At 38.2% G+C, this 24,305-nt stretch overlaps 3 protein-coding genes across 5 annotated transcripts in view; 2 read left to right on the forward strand and 1 right to left on the reverse strand.

Moving 5' to 3' along the window:
* prkg1a (protein kinase cGMP-dependent 1a) overlaps positions 1-14,836 on the forward strand; it is a 103,899-nt gene extending 89,063 nt beyond the window's left edge. For 2 of the 3 annotated variants that reach the window (XM_082154471.1, XM_082154470.1), the window contains exons 10-18: positions 499-595; positions 778-917; positions 1,436-1,525; positions 1,616-1,757; positions 2,559-2,722; positions 2,863-2,985; positions 3,069-3,131; positions 3,221-3,287; positions 13,694-14,836. In XM_082154471.1, the coding sequence (XP_082010597.1) occupies positions 499-595; positions 778-917; positions 1,436-1,525; positions 1,616-1,757; positions 2,559-2,722; positions 2,863-2,985; positions 3,069-3,131; positions 3,221-3,287; positions 13,694-13,792 (985 nt within the window). In that variant the 3' untranslated portion in view covers positions 13,793-14,836. Of the gene's footprint in view, positions 1-498; positions 596-777; positions 918-1,435; positions 1,526-1,615; positions 1,758-2,558; positions 2,723-2,862; positions 2,986-3,068; positions 3,132-3,220; positions 3,288-5,023; positions 12,885-13,693 lie in introns of those variants that run through there. The other variant, XM_082154472.1, reaches the window with a different exon arrangement.
* The window catches only part of LOC309486870 (uncharacterized protein), a gene marked incomplete at its 3' end in the record, with an annotated part of 250,462 nt that overhangs the window by 119,874 nt on the left and 106,283 nt on the right, over positions 1-24,305 (reverse strand). The window lies entirely within an intron of this gene.
* dkk1a (dickkopf WNT signaling pathway inhibitor 1a) lies at positions 19,026-21,240 on the forward strand. Its single transcript, XM_082154543.1, has 4 exons — positions 19,026-19,346; positions 19,513-19,654; positions 19,738-19,896; positions 20,522-21,240. The coding sequence occupies exons 1-4, from the start codon at positions 19,128-19,130 to the stop codon at positions 20,770-20,772; spliced, it is 771 nt and encodes a 256-aa protein (XP_082010669.1). The 5' UTR covers positions 19,026-19,127; the 3' UTR covers positions 20,773-21,240.

A 24,305-nucleotide genomic window follows, 5' to 3' on the forward strand; every position in this document is an offset into this window, starting at 1 on the left:
ATGGAAAGTCTTAACCTCTCTGTGACATTACAAAGCAGTTTTTGCCGAGCCAAATAGCAGCTCAATCGTGTCAATGGCCAAGGCTCAAGCAAAGGAATTTGATTGGCCAGATCTGTATCATAAGCACTGATCGTAAGGAGGAAAATATTACCGTATCACAGTTTTATTTGCAATGTTACAGTATCCGTATGCCATTTGGACATCTAAGGAATTAGAATCAGTGGTGCACAAAAACTACAAACTCATCCTTGATCTCTTACCAGTTAAAACCCTGTTGGTTGCATTTGCACTGGAAAGTCACAATTAATTTTCACCCTCCCCTTATACATGTTATTGAAACATTGATCGTGATCTAGCTGTTTCCAGACAGAGGATGACGACTTTGAAGATAAAAATGACATGGGATTCAAATTTTGATTTGCAGGTGGTCCTGCTAGACTGACAGAGGGAATAACATTTTCTTCCATTCATCCTCTTTTTTCTGATTTTGAAATGCAGATATGAGGTAGAGAACGCTTTCTTCTCCAACCTCAACCTGTCTGACTTCAACATCATCGACACTCTTGGAGTTGGAGGATTTGGGCGTGTTGAACTGGTAACAGAACATCATGTTTTCAATGCAATATTTATATTTATTAAGTGAAAGTGTGCACTTTTTTCTCCAAATGTTTTTTGATCATATAGAGTATTTCATTATAATAGTTCATCATAGTCATTCATTCAGATTAGATGTGTGTGTGTGTGACAATACACTATCTCCGCTTGTTTTATTCTTAGGTGCAGCTCAAGAGTGATGAGGTGAAGACATTTGCAATGAAGATCCTAAAGAAGCGCCACATCGTGGACACGAGACAGCAGGAGCACATCCGATCAGAGAAACTCATTATGCAGGAGGCGCATTCAGATTTTATAGTCAGGTACCTCCGGTGGCCAGGCACATACTACAGTAAACTGCAGTTTTTAATGACTAAAGTGGTTTATATGCAGTGCTATTTTAGTATCATTGATATACTATTATAGTTTTTGTTAATATTTTGAAAATAATTAATTTTATATTTTCTTTTTCTGTTTTTCTGTCATTTTAATTTAATTTTAAAGTTTTAGTAATTTTTGTTGTGCGTTCTTGTGATTTTATTAGTTTTTTTTTTGTGTGTGTGTGAATACGTCAATATATAGTTTTAATTAAGTTTTAGTTTATTCTAGTACCTCAACTTTAAGCAAAAATGAGAAATGTTGCATTGGCTTGTTTATTTCAAGTAATGAAAATGTTTTTTTTTATGGTTTTAGTTATAATTAACAATAACAACCCTGTACATCTCAAATATAATGTTGGTAGTTTTTGCTTTGACATCAGACATGTGACAACAATGTAGATGTATTTCAACTCTTGCATTTGTAAAATCACATTTTGACACTGTTCCTCTTGTTTTCGTAGACTCTATAGGACATTTAAGGACAGTAAATACCTCTATATGTTAATGGAGGCGTGTTTAGGTGGAGAACTGTGGACTATCCTCCGAGACAGGTGACACTTATCTATTCACTTTTTGTTTTCTTGTATGGTTGCTGTCTGGATTTCAACAACAAAACAGTCCTGTTTCTTTCCTGATCACAGAGGAAACTTTGATGATTCAACCACACGGTTTTACACGGCATGTGTGGTGGAGGCGTTCGCTTACCTGCATTCCAAAGGCATCATATACAGAGACCTCAAACCAGAGAACCTGATACTGGACCACAGAGGCTACGCCAAACTGGTGAATATAGGATGCCATAAAGACACCCAGTATTCACCTCCTAGTTTCATGAGGATGAAAGGATAATAATAACCATCTAGAACATTGCGCTTCTTTAAAGTACAGTAATAAAAAATTGTAAACTGTAAACAGTGTTTTAATGTCATTGCATTAGAAAACACAATATCAAACCAATTGGTATTTATTCCTCCAATTAGGTCTGGACGTCATTCGGCTCTGCAATGAGCACCACTTGCATTTTAAGCACAATTTCAGAAAAATAAGTTTAAGGAGAACAGATACCCTGTTTAAAATTAAGACAAAAAGTTATTTGAAAGTTTATCAATTTGCAATTTTGAACACAAAATGCTCCACGTTCACTTTGTAATCTTTGAATAAAAGATATGACAGAATCAGAGGCATAGTAAAAAAATGTCAACTGCACACACTCAAAGTGGACCAAAGGGACTTGCAAGGCCAGGGTGAATACAAAGTCTACTGGAGGCTTTTTCTCCTTTCACTTTTTGGTCCACTTAAGGTATAGTTCAACCAAAAATTGAAATTAGCATTTACTCTCCCTCATATCGTCCCAAACTGCTTTCTTCTGCGGAATATAAAATATATTTTGAGAAATGTCAGCATTCTTCAAAATATTTTCTTTTGTGTTCTGCAAAAGAAGGGAAGTCATACAGTTTTGAGGGTGAGTAAGTTACGAGAGGACTTTCATTTTTGGATGAAGTATCCCTTTAAACAGTTCAGACGTTGCTTCTGTTAAAGAAGACTCAAGCATGAAACCTTGCATCTTGTGTTAATCTTTTAAAGGTGGATTTTGGCTTTGCTAAGAAGATCGGCTTTGGGAAGAAGACATGGACATTCTGTGGTACTCCAGAGTATGTGGCACCAGAGATCATCTTGAATAAAGGACATGACATCTCCGCAGATTACTGGTCCCTCGGCATCCTCATGTACGAGCTACTGACCGGCAGGTGAGACACAGCTCCACGTGTTTGAAAACACTGGTTCATTTAAACAATTATTTATTTTTTTTATATTAAGATTTTGAATTCATACTACACATTCAAAAGTAATGTTTTCTTTAAATCTTTTCATTTCCTCTATTTTTCAGTCCTCCTTTTTCAGGACCAGATCCAATGAAAACATACAACATCATTCTAAGAGGCATTGACATGATAGAATTCCCCAAAAAAATAACCAAAAATGCTGCCAATCTAATCAAAAAGCTATGCAGGTGTGTATCCATCAGACTATAAAAACACATTCGCTGTCGATCAGCTATGGTTTCCAATGCAGATTTTTTTTTTCTCTTCTCAGAGACACACCTTCTGAAAGACTAGGAAACTTGAAAAATGGTGTTAAAGATATCCAGAAGCACAAGTAAGTTTGACATTCGCTTTAAAACATGAACTTGAAGAATGAGCTGATACAGTTTTATGAATAATCTCATGTAATGAATGTGTCCACAGATGGTTTGAAGGGTTTAACTGGGACGGATTGAGGAAGGGGACACTGACGCCCCCTATCATTCCTAATGTAAGTACTTACGCTCATGTAATATATATTTTACACTAATGTAAGGCCAGAAACATATTCTATGCAATTACACTCTTAGAAAAAAGGTTGTATATAGAACCTTAAAGGGTTCTGTCAGGTGCTTCATATATATAATTTATTTTAATAAATTTTTCATTGTAATTAAATTTTATGAATTAAGCAGCTTGCAAACATACTTTATCACTATAAAACACTTGAAAAGTATTAAGCAATCATTTAAACAATTTCTCCTTATATAGAACCATTTTGGCATGATTCTTTAAAATGGAGTCAAGAGCCAAAGGGTTCTATATAAAACCATATTGAACCTTGCTTCATGCTTAAGTGCATTCTTATTGTGCTGCTTACAAATCTTAAAATGTCTCTGACATTTAACTGAAAATGTTATTCAGATAGCTAGCTATAAACATGTCTAACTTTAGCAAACTTGCTTTGCTCTCTTCGAACATTGCTTTGTCATGACAATAGTTGTTCTGAAAGAGAAAATAGGCAGCCCACAATATAATTGAAAAATGACATTTGAATTGTTCGGACTCATTTTGAAAAGCTTCAGTGTTTGAAAACAAGCTAGCGTTTGGTTACACATTCTGCTCAGAAAATGTGCACTGATAAACATCCTACATAGACACATGGTTGAATAACTATGCTATCGTACATTACTGTTTAAAATAGTTTTTTTTTTTTTTAAGAAATTAATATTCAGCATGGATGCATTAAATTGGCAAAGTAATATAAACAAAGGAATATAAAGGAATCCTTTAAAAAAATTATCACGGTTTTTACTGAAATATTAAGCAATTTAAACATTGAAAATAATAAGAAATGTGTCTTGAGCTGCATATTAGACTGATTTCTGAAGGATCATGTGACACGGAAGACTGAAGTAATGATGGAATAAATGACATAGCTAGCATGGTAACACTTTATACTAACTTAAGTATACAGTAATATAATACTTTACAATCATTTGTAAAGTATTATATTATATTATATATAGTTAATTTATACATTGTTAATATATTAATAGGCTGTATACAAACAGTGAGTTCTTCATTCATTGTCACTGTAATTAACAAAATATTGAAAAGCTTTACCAACTTAACCGTAAAAAGTTCTCACTTTAGATCGGTCTCGGAAAATGTGCTTTACATCAATCTTTATTGGACATTAATTGCATTAGTATTAAGTGTTCATTAAAATGTTTACAAAATACATTAATCAATCAATCAATCAATAAAAAAAAATGTATACAGCCCTTTACAACACTCAAGGTGAACCAAAGTGCTTTCCAGGAAAAAAAAGTAAAAAAAAAAAAAGTAAAAAAAAATAAATATATATATATATATATATATATATATATATATATATATATATATATATATATATATATATATTTTTTTTTTTTATTAAGCATATATGTCATGTGTAGACAAAACAAGACTGAACAAAGAACAGAGGATCTAAGGGCTTGAATACAGCTCTTAAATAGAGTGAGGTTATTAACTGAAAAAGAAACAGGTGCGTGATAGATTAGAAACTAATAACGACCAGGACACGGGCAAAATGGGAACAGGGAAAAAAGAAAGAAAAAGAAAAACACAATGAAACTAAACATACTCCTGACATTATACACAAAGTTCTGTCATGAACCACTAGATGGTGCAGGCTGATAGGTCCTCAATTCAATCTGCTTGCAATCACATCATTCTCTATAGGGCACAGCTGATTGGTTCTTGCTGTATCAGTAGCCAATGAGTTTGCTGCTCAACCCTCAAATACTTGGTCAGTATTTGCTGTAGCAGTTGCAGTGCACTTTCAGAATTCCTCTGAAATTCAACATCTAAGATAAGTGAACGGTCTTTCTTATGCTATATCACTATGCATTATTGCGTGGTCTGCCTTATTAATTCCCTATGAAGTAACCAAACACAAGGCTTAAAATCATGTGTCATGTTAACAGTCCTGTTTTAATGCTTAGAGTGAATTAATACACACATTAGCAGCAAGTGCATATGTAATATTGGGTTTATACAGCAGCAGCAAGCAGAGAGTGTAGTTGCTAGGAGGATACAGTGACAGAGCTTTGCTGGCACGTGAATTCGTTGAAGTGAAATAGGCATTCTGTTTCGTATCGCATCAGTGGAGCTTACAGCAGCTCTTAGTACTTTGGACTTGAATTTGCTATACATGCTGAACAATGTAAATATATTATCATCAGCAACAGGACGCTAGCAAGTATAAAAAAAAGCTTGAATTGAGTGAGAGGAGTCATCAGCTGGCTAACGTTGATCATGCAAGGTGAACTTTATCATTTAATATGCAAACACATGTATTCACTTTAATTACAATAGAATGCAAGCAGATGCATTTCTGGCAGTATTAGATTGAACATATATACTATCTCACAACTACAGGACGAATAACGATTTATGCTAATGTCGGATGCTTTCATCATCAGCATATTAGTAGACTAAAGATAAGTAGATCATCCACGGTGTCACGTATAGAATGATAATGAATCACTTTGAGCCTGATTTCTCCCATGGTATTTTTCCACCATTCTGTCACCTGATGGAGTTTGCGTTTCTTGCCACTGTTGCCTCTGGCTTGCTTTGTTGGGGACAATATTATTGATCTATCTGTACTGACGCTGCTGACTGTACAACAGCTGAAATGCAGGATTTTCCTGTTATCACTGTAAAGCTGCTTTGAAATAAACTGTATTGTATAAAGCACTAGCCTATATAAATGATGGTGACTTGACTTGACATTCCACTTACCTAGAGCATGTCAAGGCAGTTTCCTAGGCACGCTACGCATATAGGCCTGGCACACAGGAAAGAACAGTTTATGTTTAATTTATGTAATATGTGTCGGTCATACGATACAATAGTAAAAGATTCTCTCTCCAACGATTCTGGATCGATTCTGGACATAGTTTTTAAAACACAGATGAGTGATGACGATTGTTTCCAATTCTTCACAAACACACCACTCGAACCTTTCATAAAGTTAGGAAAGGTTGAAGTGAATTACAAGGACATTCCCGGGCTTCATTGCACAGGATTTGCACAGCTTTGCTTGATGTTACCCTTGTAGTGCGCAGTCTCGCCCGCCTGTCTTTTCCTTACAAAGGCATTATTTATGTTGTTTAGAATGCAGTGGGCTTATATATAAAAAATATGAAACTCGCAGACAGAAGGATACTCACTTCAATACTTCAAATACTCATGCTCTACGCATGCGGCTTTGTGTGTGCGACAGCGACTTCGTGGTTAAATGTACTTTCAGATTCATCTCAAAATGGTATAATAACGTGAAATGAATGTGTAAACAGTCAGTTTTGTCTTAAGGGATTAAACAGACAGAAGAAACCACGTCCGTGCATTCGTGTGATCGCAGCTTATTAGATCTCCCGCCGTCTATGATGTCATCATTGTTCTCCTTTGCCTCCTGCATGATGGGGGATTTTCTATGACATACACTTGGCTTGTATTGTTCAGATATCATTGTCACCTGCTCTGTTGGGGGGTAATTCATGTATGCTATATAGTACAGCAGCAGCAGCATGTCTTGCTCACAGCAGCGTGTTGTGTATGTATTGGCAGTAGCAGGTTCTGTACTTGCTCTGCAGCAGAAGCAGCAATAACCAACAGCAGCGTAGCAGATCTATTCCGCCAAGACCAAACATATTAACATAGTCATTAACATACACACACAGTATATATGATCCCATAACCTTACCCCCAGGGTCTGAAATTAACACCCGCCAAGCGCCAAATGCGGGTAGATTTTCCGATTGGCGAGTAAATCTCAAAAGGCTATCCGCCACACTGGTGGGTGAATGTTCATACCAAAATATGAAATATTCAGCGCGCCCTTTTCAGCGCGCACGCGCTCTTCTGCCTCTTGTCTTAACGCTCTCATCTGTTGACGGCGCTGAGGAAAAAGGATATGTGAAGCTCCCGCCACTGGAAGAAGCGGTCGCCGCACATTTGTGTCCTCCCACTGCTGGCAGTTGGAGAGCAAAGGTCGCGCACCCATCTAAAGTGCCGTGCAGAACGTCTTCAGAACTCGCGTATCGTGCATACTCCACCGCTGGCCAGGCTGCTTCTGCTTTATGGCCCTTGCACACTGAGTCCGGAATTATCGCATGCTTCGTGATTCGGTGGCTTTGAATTGTCAAAACACCATTCAAAATGCTTCCTACGGATGCGAAAAACGCAGAAAATCGAACCTGATTCAATTTTTTTTTTTGACGGACGAAAGTTTCGGAGGCAGTGTACAAGCGTGATTGACATAATGTGAGGTCGTATTTATTTTTTAATGTGCGAAAATTAAGGATGCGAATTTCGGACTCAGTGTGCAAGGGACTTTATACACCATGGCCGTTCTTTTTTTCGAGAAAATGAGTTCTCATAGCCTTTGCAATGCAATGCAATTCCCTCATCTCTCAGGGAACCAGTACGTTCTTCCTTCCCTTCTACATGAGTCAGGTAAATTGACAAAAAAAAAATTTTCACCCCAATGATAGTAATATTTCATATATTTCTCTCATTTTGATCAATATATAGATTTTTTTTTTTATTATACATTTCAAATTTAGCTTTGGACAATTTTTTATGTTTGTATTCAACATAATACCTTATTATCTCAATTAAATGTACTGAAATTAATGTATATGTGACAAAAAAAGGCTGTTTATTATTTTGGCCGGTAAAAAATATGCTTGGCTGGTGGATTTTTTTCATCTACCGGTCCCTGTGGCAGGTGAGCCAAAAAGTTAATTCGGACCCTGCTTACCCCCAAAGCTAAACATAACCACTGTTAAAAATAATAAGTAACAATGCTGTCAATTTGTCAATACTGTTTTTTGTTTTTTTTATCTATGCAAATATAAGTAAACATTTGTGAGGTAGAAACATACAGAAAGTGAGTGTGCGCTTAATGTATTTGTAAACATTAAAAGGAACACTTGATATGAATGCAATTAATGTCCGATAAAGGTTGGTTTAAAGCACTTAATGACTTTTTCCGCATTTTAGTGACCTAATCTAAAGTGAGAACTATTTACTCCTAATAACCATTAACAGCTCCTTTACCACTGGTTTAAAAATGTGCATCACTTGTGAGGTTAAGAAGTTGTTAACAAAGCATTAATACATTTAACTATTTACATATGAGCTAATAAGTAAACATTAATAATTGTGTTAATTACAGTGACAATAAATGAAGAACTCAATGTTTGTATATAGCCTATTAATGTAGAGATTACAGTACATATAAACTATGAATTAACTATAGTTTGCAAATGATTTGTAAGTACTATATTACTGTATATTTATAATGTGTTACCAGAATTGGTTTAACTAACGTTAATAAAGATTAATAAATACTGTAGCAAATGTATTGTTCAATTTTAGTTAATATTAGGTAATGCATTAACTAACATTAAGTATTGGGACTTTATTGTAAAGTGTTACCATTACATTTAATATATATTAACAGTACATTAAAAGGTACACTTTGTATCTTTTGGCCTTCTAGCATTTAAAAAACAAATCTCCATGCATTTTGCGTAAGAACATTGTTTTAGTTGTGTTTCGGCTCTGTGTGACTCTGCAGATTAATATGGTTCCTACTGCTCAAAAATCATTCAATCTCTAGGCTTAAGAGATATAACCAGTTTAGATGGAAAGGATATCAAGCTGACTTGCCTTTCTCGCTCGTTGCGACAACTAACCTCTGCCACTGCCAGACCATACACAAGTCAAAGTAGCCGTAGCAACTTTTCTCTTATTACGGATATGAGTAATGCGTGGGCGGCATTTTTCACATGAAAACCATCACAACACTTACAATCAGGGCCTAAAATTAACATTCGCCAAGCACCAAATGAGAGTAAAAACCTGTATTGGCGAGTATATGAATCAATCGCCAGTTGGCCGGTGTGATAGATGTGACCAGTAAAGGGGAACAGAACATGGAGGCAGCAGGCAAACGCTTAGGGGATTATTTCCACAGAATGGGGTTACACAAGTAAATCAAATGTTAACCCAACTGAGGTAAACCAAAGTATTTATAAAGAGAAAAATAAAATAAAAACAAACAAACAAAAACACTTTTACAATAAACATGAGTCACAGCATTTGCCTCTCAAACGATTACAGAGGTCTAGAGACTACAGGACCTGTTCTCTCACAGAACACCACAACTCATACAGAAACAGTTAACAAATTTATACATTGGTGGCCAGCACCAATTAACACAAAAAGGGTTCGCTCACGGACAATTGTTAACATGGCTGAGAAGAAAATATTACGTTTTTTATGACCTAGATGTACATTTTACCAGTTGTTACCTACATACAAACATTATGGTCATCGACCAGTGGTTGATGTCTCAAACATAATAATAGCGTGTTGAATAATACGATCGCATTATGATTCATTAAATAAATAGAACCGAATGTCAGGGCTTTACTGAGTCATATGTATACATAGTATGAATATTGAAACCTGTAAATTCATCTGAAACGCATGCACATTTTCATTATGTGTTAAAAAATGTAATCTTAGTTCAAATGGAACATTATGTATTATTACACTACAGGGCCGTTGAATGCTTGAATCTGATTGGTTGACGAACGTTCTAAAGGTGTGCATTATTTTCAGGGAAGCGTAGTCAACCGTAATAATGGAAAATAGGATACAATTCATAACAAGAAAAAGCATTTCGCCCCATGCGCTTGATCTGCAATTTTCAATGTCTAGCTTCACAATCAATAGAAACATGCAGTTTAATTTTAATAAATAAAGTATATAGTCCTATCTATAATCAATAGAAAATTAAACTGAATATTGGCTAAATAAATGGACAGTACTTAAGCACGGATTTTTATTGCAGATAATATAACAAATAAATAATTATTGATATGCCTACTTGTTAAAAGGGCTTTGTGTTTCATTTATTTGGCTTTAGTCTACTGTCATCTGTCAATAATGGGGAAAAAAAGAATGAACGAATTAATTCAAACGAATTGAATTAATAAATAAATAATAATATTGACGCACATGCTTTTGTCTCATTATTGCAACATCTCTCTCTAATAACTGCATTAATAACTGCATAATGAATGTAATTCGATACTTATGACTTATCATGTCCAAACGCGTGTTCAGCGCGTTCAGTCTGTGTTCAAAGTCGGTGTTTAAAATCTGCTGCAGTTGATGAAAACAGTCAGAGAATGTGTCAGCTAGTCGTGTGTCCAGCATTAGTCTGCTATCAGCGGCTCAAACCTCCGTTACTAAAGTCTGGTTCACACGGGACGATTTTAAAATTGTCGGTCGATTTTCCAAACCTGAGAGACCCCACACACGGGGATAAAAAAATCACGGGTCTAACAGTTTTGGTCATACAGTGTGTGGTGCGCAGCCACACGGCAAAATCAACACATCACACACGAACCGATTTGACTCCCGAGCATTCCCAGGTCAGACGGGAAATCTCGAAAAATCCCTCGAGATCAAACGTGACTTCAGAGTAAACAATCATGGCGGACGAAGAGGATGCAGTGTCGATAGTTTGTAGTTTGTTTTTAACCGAAAAAAAAAAAACGTTATCAAAAGAAAGGCGATGATCTCTGACGTCCACCGGACTTTCTGGTGCGCTATGCCGCCGGCTGTTTTGATTATATTTCCCGGTGTTTCCTCGCCACCTCGTCACCTCGCTTTCTGATTGGCTACACTCCACAGTCCACAGGCTGCGTGCTTGGGGGACACCACACACGAGAAGAAATCGGGCCAAATAAATCCAACATGTTGGATATCCCCGATTTGAGATCGGAGCGGTCCCGACGTCCTTCCGAGCAGACGAGAGCAGCCTTAACACACCACACACGGCAGGAATATCTGATCAGATTATTTTACGATAATCGGAGCATCCTTAAGATTGTCGGAAGGGGTGAATCAGGGCTAAAATCGGCCTAATTATCCTGCCGTGTGAACCAGGCTTTACTCTACCTAACCCTAACCCTAACTCAGCATTAGTCTGCTATCAGCGGCTCAAACCTCCGTTACTAACTCTACCTAACCCTAACCCTAACTCAGCATTAGTCTGCTATCAGCGGCTCAAACCTCCGTTACTAACTCTACCTAACCCTAACCCTAACTCAGCATTAGTCTGCTATCAGCGGCTCAAACCTCCGTTACTAACTCTACCTAACCCTAACCCTAACTCAGCATTAGTCTGCTATCAGCGGCTCAAACCTCCGTTACTAACTCTGAAATGACGTTTTGGAATTAGCAACGGAGGCATGGGATTAGATGCGTAAGAAATTAGTCCTACATACAAGAGCATTTTAATGACAAAAACTTAACAAACGTCTTGAAATACATAATCTGAACAATGTTTCGAGGTGTGGTAACTGTAGTATAAACGGAATAATTGACTTCAGGCCGTTGAATTATTAGAAAAATAATGCACACCCGAGGTAACGGCCACTCCGCTTCACGTCGTGACCGCATTACATATGTGCACAATTTTTCTAATAATTCAACGGCCTGTCGTCAATTATTCCTTACTTATGTACAACTGTATACATCATTTAAATAAGCATGATGTATCTATTGTCTAATGCCCAGGTGGCATACACAATATCAAAATTTAGAACTGAAGAAGTAGGCTGTGTAGTTGACATGGAGATAAGACGTCGGAGCGCAAAAATGTGATTTCTCCTGTCCAACAACAACCAGACCGTTATTTCCGGCGTGACGATCGAGTCTGTCCCAAAAATACCTCTCAATGCGCCCTCGTGGGCTCGCGCCAAGGGCCCTATAGGTCTGCACTACATGATGTCACCAGTGTGGACTCTGAGGAAGTGCCATTTGGGACATGGCCTCAGACGTAACAAACAAGCAAACCCAAAAAGAACGGTAAGAATAAACTCAGCCAACTAAACGTTAAAGAGTGTGCGCACTTATCTCCAAATGAAAGTTTAAATAAAGTTTATTAAACCAAAATAATGTTGTTGTGCCTGTAAACAAAAATTCCATTGAATAAAAAGACAAACTGACCTGACCCAGGCTCACCAACATCCGCCACAGTCGGTCATATTTTTATGAATTCTAACAATGCAATGTTGTAAGAACATGAACGCCGCTCCAGACAGTTGACGGGCCAGTGCTGCATTGTCACATAAATGTCAATTAAAATATTCAAGCGCAAGACAAAGTGAAAGGGAACACAATTACTTGCGCGCTGTGTAGGAAGTTTAAACATTCGAAGTGCGCGCCCAGAAAGCCTGGTCTCGGACTACGCACGAATACTGGATTAAGCTCCCCTTCATGTCTTCAAGCACTTGAGTGGACAAATTCACACACAAAAAATGCCCATCTCTGCAATTGTCCTAGTAAACATAGTTGGTTATGTCTTAAGTGAAAGTAAACAGTTTAAAAAAGAAAACGCATGTGTATTAGTATTTTGTATTTCTGCCTTGTGTCTTAAAGTGACAGTAGCCCAATATTCCTGCTGTCTGTGTTTTTAATGTTAATAAAACAATAAAGGACAAAGAAAAAACTCACTGCTCTTGTATTAATAACTTTTATAAAACTTTTGTAAATGTAATGTATACAGTGAAGATTAAATGCAGTGTTATTTTACATTTAAATAAAATTTCTGTACCTGAAAACTACTGTTGGGTCTACCTAACACCTAAAAGCACTGTTTATTTCATTTGTGTCTTTGTTCTACTGTATTTATTTGTGCTATTACTTGATTTAATTTGATCTACATTTAATTATTTGTATTTATTATTTGTACATTGTAACAATCTACATTTGATTATTTGTGTACTTGTCTGTGTACTTGTCTTAAATAATGTTTTACATTTATATTAGGATGGTAGTTTTAGCTGTGGTTATCAAAATTGGAATAGGGAATTGTGAATTTTCACTTGTATCTAAAACTTCGGTGTCATAACTTTCATGGCTGGTAAAAAAAATGTTTTATCGCTGGTAAATGTTCTTAAGTCACCGGCCATTGGCAGATGTGGCATAAAGTTAGTTTTAGGCCCTGCTTATAATAGGCTTACCATGGTGAATCAGGGTAAAGACACATTCTGGAAGGATTAATGATGCTTTGAAATAAATTTTAAAAAAGTCCCTTTAACATTTAATATATTTTAACATCAAACAGTTTGTTATTAATGCTTCACAATATTGCTTTTTTAATGTAGTTATGATCAAATAAATCCAGCCTTGGTGAGCATGAGACTTTTCAAAAACAACCTAAAGGCAATTGTACTCTATTGTTTTGGTCCATGTGGACTATTATGTCCTGTATAACTCACAAGCTAACCGGTTCTCCCATTTTTTGTGCACATGCAGCTAACATCATCCACGGACACCAGTAACTTTGACAGCTTCCCAGAGGACAATGAAGACCCACCGCCTGATGATAATTCAGGCTGGGATATAGACTTCTAAACAGGCCCAAACACACGTGCACACATACACAGACACACAACGTCAGCCTGGGATACACATGCTGACCTACCAAATGGACTGAGGGAGAAGAGGAAGATGGATTTTATTCCATCATGAAATTAAGTGACTGTCAAGACCCGGAGACAAAAAGTGAATGTCTTGCGCGAGCGTGTCTGTGTGCGTGTTCACCTTTGACCCTTAATAACCACCTTTACTGTGAGATAACTGAGGAGACAATCCATTTAGGGAAAAGGCTGTGACCTCAGTGATTTGTTCTTCTCCCTGATTGGCTGTAAACTCTTCATCAATCCGTGTGCAGACTACTCTAAAGAAGACCACACTGTATGTCACAGGAGGCCCGTCAGACCTGAATGTTGCTCTTAAAGTAATACTCATTCCTTTTAGCACATGTACATAACAGCATAATATCACTACCCTGAAAAACTCACACGTACGCTGGCGTTCCTCACATTTATCGGTTTATCGCTAATGTGTATCATAATACGTCAATCATAAGACTCAGTTTCACCCTCTTCAAACAGACAGACATTATAGACGCATCTTCTCGCCTCTCTTTGCTGTTAATTTATTATTGTGCCAGTCGGCCATTACAGGTTATGATATTCTGAGCCCAGCGCTGGTTTTCTCAAACTGTATCCCATGAAATGATGTGCCTCAAATTCATAGCTCCATTGATGGTGTACTGTATTTATTGTCTCAGATTTATAATAATGATGAGGTAAGTACTGACCACTGTGAACGGCCAGATTTTAAACAGGAACGGACCTGGGATTGGTTTTCCTTTTATGGCCATTTCTTAACCCTGACTAATTCGACTGCAGGTACAACATAATCCTGATTTGTCCAGCAGAGATTCAGCCGTGTCAGATCATGAACAGTATTAGTGCCTTAAATCAATGGCATTCTGCTACGCTCCTCATGCTGCATGTCAGAATCCGATCCCTTCCGCCCGCTGCTGTCCATCTGTCTAGTTCTTTTTTTTACACAATAAAGCGACTGTTTTAGACACTCCCTGTATCCTCACATGATCTTCAGCTGTCTTTTATACATCTGAAATGTTTGTTCTGTTCAATTGATTATTTTGATCCAAATATAGAATTTCTGTCCTATTTATTCACCCTCGTTCACCCAAATCACCTTTTCATAGATGAGTTGAAGTGACGTGAGGGTGAGTAAATGATATTTTAACTTTTGGGTGAACTGTTCTGTAAAGCAGTGTTTTATGATGCCCTCAGTGGCAGAACAATTCAACTCGGTCAAATTCATTCTCAACAACACAACACTACTTCAGGCTGTTCATTTGTTCTTAAAAACATGCAGTGTGCTTCATTCTGTCTGCACTTTTAGAGGTGTGATTGTAGTGACTAAAAGTTCAGCGACCTCATCTATAAAACGTACGTACACAGATTTAATCTTAGAGTGTGCGTACACTAAAATCCACACCAACGTTCAGATTTATAAGATAAAACAGTCTTTAACGTGGAAAAGTGCTTAGCACCACTTTTCCCTGGCTCAAATGTAGGATGGTTTCTACTCAACATTTTATAAATGAGGCCCCAGGCCTGGAAATCGGGATTCTGGATTGATAACTGTGAAGATATACTGCAAGTCACTCTGGATATATAGGTCTTCTAAATTAGTAGACTAGTTAGGTGAATCTCACAAAAACATGAGCAGGTTATATTTCACCTCTAAATCAAAAGAATTAAAGGTATAGTGGAGGATTTTCTTTTTCCGGGTGGATCATCAAGACTATTGGTCCTCCTAATTGTCAATCATTCTGGTGATATGTTTACGTAAGGCCGTCGTACGTGCTCGTCTTTTCTGCGAATGCGCACTTTCAGGTGTATATGTGTGGTGAGCTATGGTTTCAGCCATTCATTGAAGCTCGCCGTTCTCACCGGGTTTTTTCAAAATGTCTGAGGGTCGCAAGAGAAAAAGAGTCTACAAATTGTATGACAAGAAGAGAAAGGCCTCTGAAGAAAGAAGCAAGACCAGTGTTTTGGGGAGAATATTTCACACGCTGGCGTGCGCTAAAAGCACAGGTTGGGCTTCCCACTGATGCCTCAGTCACGAAGTTTCTACTCGACAGGTAAAGTTTGGCATGCTATTTGGAGAAATCCATTTAAAATCACTGCTAGTAAAAGTTAATGTAAGCTATGATTAGCGATGCTAGCGTTTAATAGGCGTTCCCTCTCGGGAGCAGGTAGAGTGTTGCGCATGTGCATTTTTTCCAAAAGTGGAGAGGGTGGTTCTTTTCTAAAATTCAGGAAAATCCTCCGCTATACCTTTAATATAAGAAATTAAAGCCTCCTTTTAGAACCAATAAGATTTTTTACTTTTTTATTTTTTTTTATAACCAAGCATGGATATGCATGCATTATAATTCTAATTATTCTCCATTAACTTAGATTTTGTTGTATTACAGATACAATATTACTGATTGTACTGCATTAGCTAGAAATACTTATGATACAGGAAGAACAACACATTCTATGATCTACAAATGATTGAAATGTTTCATTATTTTTTTAAATTATATTAATGAGAATTTAAAAAAAAAATCTTAAATGCTTTATAATATTATTTATTTTCTTTTGGAATGAAATATGATCAAAACATGTTGTCATGTTTCATGAGATTCAACTTATTTCCCTTTGCTTGTCCTCTCTAAACACATCCGTGTTGAAATAAGACATGAAGGACCTCAAAGCTGATACATTTACCTTGATTAAATTACAGTTTGTGTGGCACGACCAAAGGATGTGGTGATCTGCTGTTTTCTCACAGAAAAGGCCATTAGAGATGCACAGGTCGACCGGACATAAATCTGAACCGGTTAGTTTTATTTTTGCTGATCTCTATTCTGGACTTGCACACAAAATGCATAGTAATATTTCCACACAAATGACATTTTGGGAAATTATTGCAAAGTCTACAAACAGAACATACATTTTGAAGAATGTCGGTAACCAAACAGTTGATGGATCCCATTGACTTCCATAATATTTTTTTCCCCATACTATGTAAATTGGGCCTAATAACTGTTTGGTTACCCATATTATTCAAATTATTTTATGCTCAGCAGAAGAACAAAATTCATACAGGTTTGGAACAACTTGAGAGTGATAAAATAAATGATGACAGAATTTACATTTTTAGGTGAACTATCACTTTAACACAAGCCAGAGATGGGACACGCTAAAAGACGGACGCAAAGAAGAGCACACAAACCAGCAGAGCAAATACTGTACCAGCACAGTAAGCTCAAGCTCATACTCAATCATACGTACTCTATTTGGCTCAAGTACACCTGGCTGCAGCCTGCAGAATGGGGCGGGGTTACACGTGTCGCTCCGCCTCAGACTTATTTTGATTGGCTTGGTTGCCTTTCAAAGGCATACATGGCAGGAAATGTGTTCGTTGTCTTCACTTAATGCACAGACAATACAACATTAACCTACATCCCACACTGACAAGATAATTATGAAATATTTATCCATGGTGGACAGTGTACACAAACCCTGTACTTAAGTTAGAGTAGAGAAACACTAATACAATATTACTCCAGTAAAAGAGAGGTTTCTAATGCAACAAATAAAATAGACAGTAGACTTTAGGAGCACACGTGATCTGAGAATATCATATTACGCTCGGATCTTGGCTCATTTGAGCGGGACAAGACCAATCAAATGTGTATCGGCTCAAAAGATTTGCTCACAGAACGGACATCACTATTGTGTCTGAAAAAACATGATTTCTTCACTTTAAAATAATGAGGAGCATGAGGAGGTAAAAGTCTGGTATTACGCTTTACAATGTAGTGGAGAAAAAGAAAGTTCATAAAAATTAAAATAACATGGCAAAAATATTTTTTTTTTGCTGTTTTATTTATTTATATATTTTCCCCCCTATGGTGATACACTTGCCTTGTTCATTCATGTGCCATGTATATTCCTATATTCCATGTGTAAGGTCACATGCAGAGTGCCTGTACTAAACATGCTACTGAAATACAGAGAAGCCTCTTTAAAAACTCTGAACCTCATTTCTATATTAATAAAAAACAAAATTTTTAATCCCCTAAAAGATTTTTTTAATGATTTCCTCAATGAAGTCTTATGATCTGTAGGGGGCACCAGTTCACCATTTGATTTCAGAAAAAACGCCAGCAATACTAAACATTTATTTCAAGACCGCTATCAGTCTGTTATAATCTTACACCGACTCACAGTCAATGTCATTTCTATGAAACTATGTAAAATATGTAACTGAACAGTGACACTTATGTTCCTGTTTATGTTCTCTGTAAAATGTAATTACTAAATGACAGAAAAAAAGAAGCGTTAAAATCAACAAAAAACTGATGAAAAAAAAATAGAATGAAGATTGGTATCTTTAATATTAATAAATAGATCATAAAAGTATTTGTATGTGTTTTCTACAATGTATTTGACACCAAAATCTGATTGCTTGGCAAATATAGTCTTTATTAATGCTATATTAAATTATTCCACTAATTTATTTCAATGAAAAGTTTTCCTCTTGATTTCTTCTCCACTTGCAATTCAAACTGTATAGACCTATTTTAAATGTACATTATTTAACATAATTGTTATGATAATAGTTGAACTGTGATATGTCCTGAACTAATGTAGACAATAAGCACTGCATGCAAGTTTAGTGAATCCTGAACTCAGTTAAACCCTGTATTTTGTTCCCACAGAAGATGCACTTAGTTTCAATGAAGAGGAAGATCTGTGTTTATTGCCGTAAGTTAGATAAACGTGCGAAACATTAACGTGCATATTTTTATGTGCTGACAGAAAAATGATAAGGTTAAGGCTCTAGCCCTAGTTAACAGAGGTCTGCTGACAGGTACTGTCTGTATAATGATATCCCTCAAATTCCACTTTAAGCACTTTAAGTTGTCAGTCTGTTTCTGAGGGGGCGCGACGGTAATTACGCACAACTATTGCGAAAGACGTAGCGAAATTTCACCAATCCCTATTACGACAAGGGCGTGGCTTTTGAATATTCATTAGGTTACGCAATCGGTCGGTACTAAGCAGCGTCTGCAAGGGTGATAAATATTCATGAGCCAGGGATGCTGCGCGCCTCTCGGCAGAAGTACTCCGATCGCCTGCGCAGACATGAGTTCACACAGCGCGTCTGCGCAGACGATGAGAGGGGAGGTGGAGAGCGTGTTTGATGCACTTATAGTACAGTAATTTAAAAGGGGCGGGAATATACAAACAGTCCCGCATGTATAAAACTCTTGGAGACACATGAAGGGCTGTGGAGTTTGGACATTATGCGTGACATACTGGCAGAGAAGAACACGAGGAACATGCTCTCACTACTCACCGTTGTGACTGTTTATCTTGCGGTTTGGGGAGGAATCACTGCAGATGCTCAAGTCGGACCTGTGTTACGGAACTCCATCAGGCATCTTCCCGCAGCATCCAGTCCGAGTGACGCGGTGAGCGCGAGCCCGCGCGTGACCGGCGCCGCAGACAGCGACACTCCGGCGGTACGTGTTCACAGGATCCTGAAACGCACAGAGGATTTAACAGGACTCAGTTTACATTTAGACTTTGAGATTTTTTTTTTTTATTCTTTTGGAGTTGTATGGCATATGTGTGCTTTTAAAGGAGCGCATTAAATAAAGTGTATCATTATGATTTGCTCTTCCACAGTCGCCGAACTGCGCCGCTGATGCTGAGTGCGGGCCCGGTGAGTTTTGTAACGGCTCTCGGGGAGTTTGTCTCTCGTGCCGCAGGCGGAGAAAGCGCTGCGCTCGTGACGGGATGTGCTGCGCTGGAAACCGATGCATCAACGGTACAAACAAACCAGACAGCGTCTTATGGTTTCTTCATGGTTTGTATGAAGACTCATTTTCCCATATCGTGTTTCTCTCTCAGGTGTGTGTCAACCTGCGGATGCAGAAGCTGTCGTCACGGTAGACGCCGATCAACCGGTTGGCAAAACGGAGGTGCAAAGTGTAACTGTAACACGTGGGCAGAACTCCACACATCCCAAAAGAACCAACATCCTACCAAAACAACAGCAGCCACTGAAAGGTATCACATCTGGCTCCTCTCCCGTTTCTTCTCTTCTCATTTCATCTCTTCTCTCCTCCTGTTCTCATCTTCGCTCTTATCTTCTCTTTTAGTTTCTTTTCATCTTTCCTCTTCTCATGAAATTCTCCTTTTTTGGTCTGACTTTTTAATCTTGTTGGATATTTGTCTCGTCTTTCCTTTTCTCATCTTAGCTCATCTCTTCTCAGACTCTGTTCACCTTGCCTCTCCTCATCTTTTATCCTTGCCTCTGAAATAAATTCCCATTCACTGATGTGCCTTAAAAAGGCCTTTTTTCTTGTCTCTTGTCTCCAGAAAAGAACAGGTGAGATGAGAAAACTGGAGACAAGAGACAAGACGAGATAAAAAAGGCAAGGCAGATCAATTAGGGATTTTATTTCAGAAAAGAGACGAGATGAGAAGAGACCAGAAAGGAATGGATCAGATGAGAAAACTGTTCTCTTCTCATCTCGTTTCTTTTTTTAATCATCTAGTCTCTTCATATCAAAACTCGCTGTTCGTCTCGTCTCTGCAACTAGATCTGATTTTAAAACCTCCACCTCTTCTACATGCTGCTATCACATGACTCTGGAGGAGTGAATGCTGATGTGATGTATAATCTTGTCAGGTGGCGAGGGCGAGACGTGTCTGAGGTCTTCGGACTGTTTGGAAGGGCTGTGCTGCGCCCGACACTTCTGGTCCCGGATCTGTAAGCCCGTGCTGACGGAGGGACAGGTGTGCACGCGCCACCGGAGGAAAGGGGCTCACGGTCTGGAGATCTTCCAGCGCTGCGACTGCGGCTCCGGCCTGTCCTGCCGAGGCCAGAGAGAGAAACCCGGAGCAGAAAGCCGAAACCTCCACACCTGCCAACCACGCTGACCCCGCAGAACCGCTCTCGGCTCCACACACACACACACACACAAGCACGCGCACGCATGCAGACACACATGCAGCGGCGGCAAAGGAAAACTGATTGCACGGAAGGATGCGCCATTAAAAGGACTGATCGTATTTCCTGGACGGATGCAGAGAAACTGCACCGTACAGATGTTTCTGTTGTACACTCTGCTATTTAAGACTTTTTCCCCTGGGTCATCACAAAAGGCAGATTGCTTTTGTTTCCCTTTATAAGGAACTTCTTATTCTTCTTGCAGTAAATTACTGTATTGTAAATACGTAGTCAGAAATTGCACTTAACACTGAGCATATGGATCCTGTAAAAGTAGCATTTTATGATTCACACGATATTGTAAATGTGCCAGTCATATGATTTAGATGGTTAACAGTACTATTTTAAGCAAAGTGTATAGATATTTGTCTGATTAAAATCTATAAATGGAACAATAATGGACTTTTTACAATTCATACTGCCACCTAAAGAAACCACTTAGGGATGATTTCATAATGGCATACACTGCTTGCTTTATTCAGCAGGTTACGCTTACAGCAGCATCCAAAAACTTTGACTTAGCAAAAAATGCTTTATATTGTGTGTAGCAAAGTTGCTTGGGATAAAACACGTTTTCTAAATTAATAAATGTAAACGTAAATGTGAAAGAGTGTCCTAATTTCATGCATATTGCTTAGGTAAAAACAAAAGCTGTCCATGTCTGCTTGATCATTGATCACCGCAGAATATCATTTCAACTTGTATTACAAAAAACAAGTGCACTTCTGCATATTGTAATTTAACAATTGTAAGGTCAGGTGGACAGAACATGAAAAAAAAAAAAACATTACTCTTAGAGGCCCACTGAAGTGGCTTGAAGCGCGCAGCTTTGTATGATGCGTTGACATAATTTCCACTGAAACAGGAAGCTAAGGCGGGACATATTGAATGGCTCCTCCCCCTTTTCAAATAGCCAATAGCGTTTAGTTTTCCTCACAGACTTTCCATGTGGATGCTGTACTTGACAGCATCCACATGGAAGTGAATCCGAGCGCTGATGATATGACTAGATGATTCAATAGTAGAAGTGTGAATAAATTCTAGCCATTTCATTCTTAACCAACGTACAGTTGGAAAATGGAATAAATCACGAGCGTTTGAGCAACCGAACACACATCTCCAACCCATATTGCTCTGTGACGTGTCAACAGTCACTTTGGTCATGAGGTATTTATAGCATAGAGCTTTAGATTCTAGAGAGCATGTGATGAGAAGCTGAAGTCCGCGGTGATGTCATAAAAATCCGTAATCCATTTTAGCGGAAGTGAGAGACCACGTTTTGAATGCTTATATCTCCTAAATGTGAATTTTGTCATTGCTTTGGAGCACACCAGCTCATTCATAACCTTAAGTGCAAGGCTAACATATTCATACTAAAAGCTAAAAAAAAAAAGAAGAAAAAAAAGAAAAAAAACATTTTGATTTCAGGGGGCTTTACCATAAAATATACTCTACCACGTGTTCCTGCTGCACTTGCCTGCTTTGTGACGTCATAGCTGAAGTTATCATGGCGAATAAACAAGCTCGGAGCTCTGCTGAAGAGCCGTAATCCTTTTTGTAGCCATATCCCTGTCTGTAGAAAAACACCTGACCACATGAAAGCCTGAATGGGCCCAAACACCAGGGAAGTACAAAGCCGACAGGAGGATTTCAAACGTGAAGAATCCCGAGGAAGTACAAGAGGATCAGCAGCAACAAACCTTTGGTGTGTCTGGCTAACTTCTAATTAGTCCTGCAGTCAGGCCTGAATTGCAGGTTAATCATAGAGATATCTGACCCTTTAATTACTTTATTATGCAGCCTATTTGGCACGCACACAGCATATAGTGCAGTTTAGAGAGAGTTCTGAGTTCACATAGATAAGAAACTTTAATTGTGCAGTCTGTAGTTGATTTCATTAATGGTTTGCATATGATCAATATATTTGCTTGATCTGAAGGTATTTAGGAAGGTATAGTCATGACAAGACTTTCGCCTACTTTTAGGGCCTAGTATAAGTATGTACTGTTTTTGTGAAGAAAAAAGTACACAGCTTTGGGACATACTTTGTCATAATTGTGTCTCTAACGGACGGCTCTGTCGCATAGTTATGTCAAAGATTATAGAATAACAAGATGTGTCACTCGTATTATTTGGAACGGGGAAAAGTGCAACGCTCAATATAGCGGAATAAGTCCCGCCTTCAGCTGCGTTCACACTACAAGCGACTTTGTCGCTGCATGTCGCCGGTGGCTGGCGATGAGGTCGCTAGTGGGCGTTCCCACTACTGGTTGCCTTGTAATGTTTATGAATAACATCCAAAGACAGCGAATCAGTTTTCTTGCCGCTAAAAACAAACATTCTGGAGGGAAAATACTAAATATTTAGACTCGTAAAGCATGTAAGTTAAATGAACGAGTACCTGGGTCTCACAACTCCGAAAATATCAGATCAAAATGGAAAATAGGCGCTATCTGTATAAACAAACCACATATTTGAGCTTTAAACAACTACATTCTCGACTGAAAAACTCTTATAACTACATTCCATGACACAATAACAGTAGTATTTTAGATTTAAAAAAATACTCCTCCATCTTTCTGTCGATGGGGCGGAGAAGGATGATGACACGCGCTCCAGGCTCCACTCCTATTGGTTGTCGCTCGCAAAAGTCGCTCTTCATTTGCATAAAGTTAAACATTTCTCAACTTTGTCGTGTCGTCAGACACGCCCCATCCAGTCGCCAACGGTCGCGACCGCGCGTGTCGCCGGAAGTCGCCCGCTCCCCATTGAAATTAATGGTATCGTCAGAGAATGTCTAATAGGAAGAGAATTGGCACTCTCTGGTTACTTCCGGTTTCTGGACTGGCTGCATTAACACGTCTCTGTCCATGCGGGGGCGCTCGCAGGCGAGTGCAGAATGAATGGAGGTCTATGACGCTAAACCATCAAAATCCACTTTTCTCAGGATATAATTTGTCTAGTAATTTGAATGTTGTATTCGAAAGGAGATGCAAAGAAATTACACATTGCTGGGTGTTAGATTTTTTAGAGTCACTTATTTGCTTTAAAAAGTATTTTAAAATGTCAATGACGTCATACACATCGTACGACCAGAGATACTGCTTGACGGCAATCCTTCAGTCGCTTTGGTGCTTTCGCGCTCGGCACTTTCTTTTCTCTCGAGGCATCGACAACACAGCTGACACAGGTAAATACACGTGCTAGAAGAGTTTTTGTTTTGTTTGTTTCTGGTCCCGCTTCGGATGCCACGATGCCATCAAGCGGTATCTCTGGTCGTAATCAGTCCTTCACTGACCAATCAGCGTTCATTAGCAGAATGCTAGCGTGTTATGGGCAACAACAACTCAACCTGTAAGAAATCGAAAGGACATAAGTACTCGTTCATTCAATTTTCGACCTATAACCTATGTTGAACTTGCAACACCTACAATAAAATCTGAGATTTCTCAACGGCAATCGG

The sequence above is a fragment of the Leuciscus leuciscus genome (genome assembly GCF_965113295.1).
Source record: "Leuciscus leuciscus genome assembly, chromosome: 22".
NCBI classification, from domain to species: domain Eukaryota; kingdom Metazoa; phylum Chordata; class Actinopteri; order Cypriniformes; family Leuciscidae; genus Leuciscus; species Leuciscus leuciscus.

Excerpts from the sequence above, each read along its gene's own strand:
- dkk1a (XM_082154543.1), top strand. The coding sequence starts at position 19,128 with ATGCGTGACATACTGGCAGAGAAGAACACGAGGAACATGCTCTCACTA. Across the intron at positions 19,655-19,737 it reads TGGAAACCGATGCATCAACG|GTGTGTGTCAACCTGCGGAT; the intron begins GTACAAACAAAC and ends TTTCTCTCTCAG. Across the intron at positions 19,897-20,521 it reads ACAACAGCAGCCACTGAAAG|GTGGCGAGGGCGAGACGTGT; the intron begins GTATCACATCTG and ends TAATCTTGTCAG.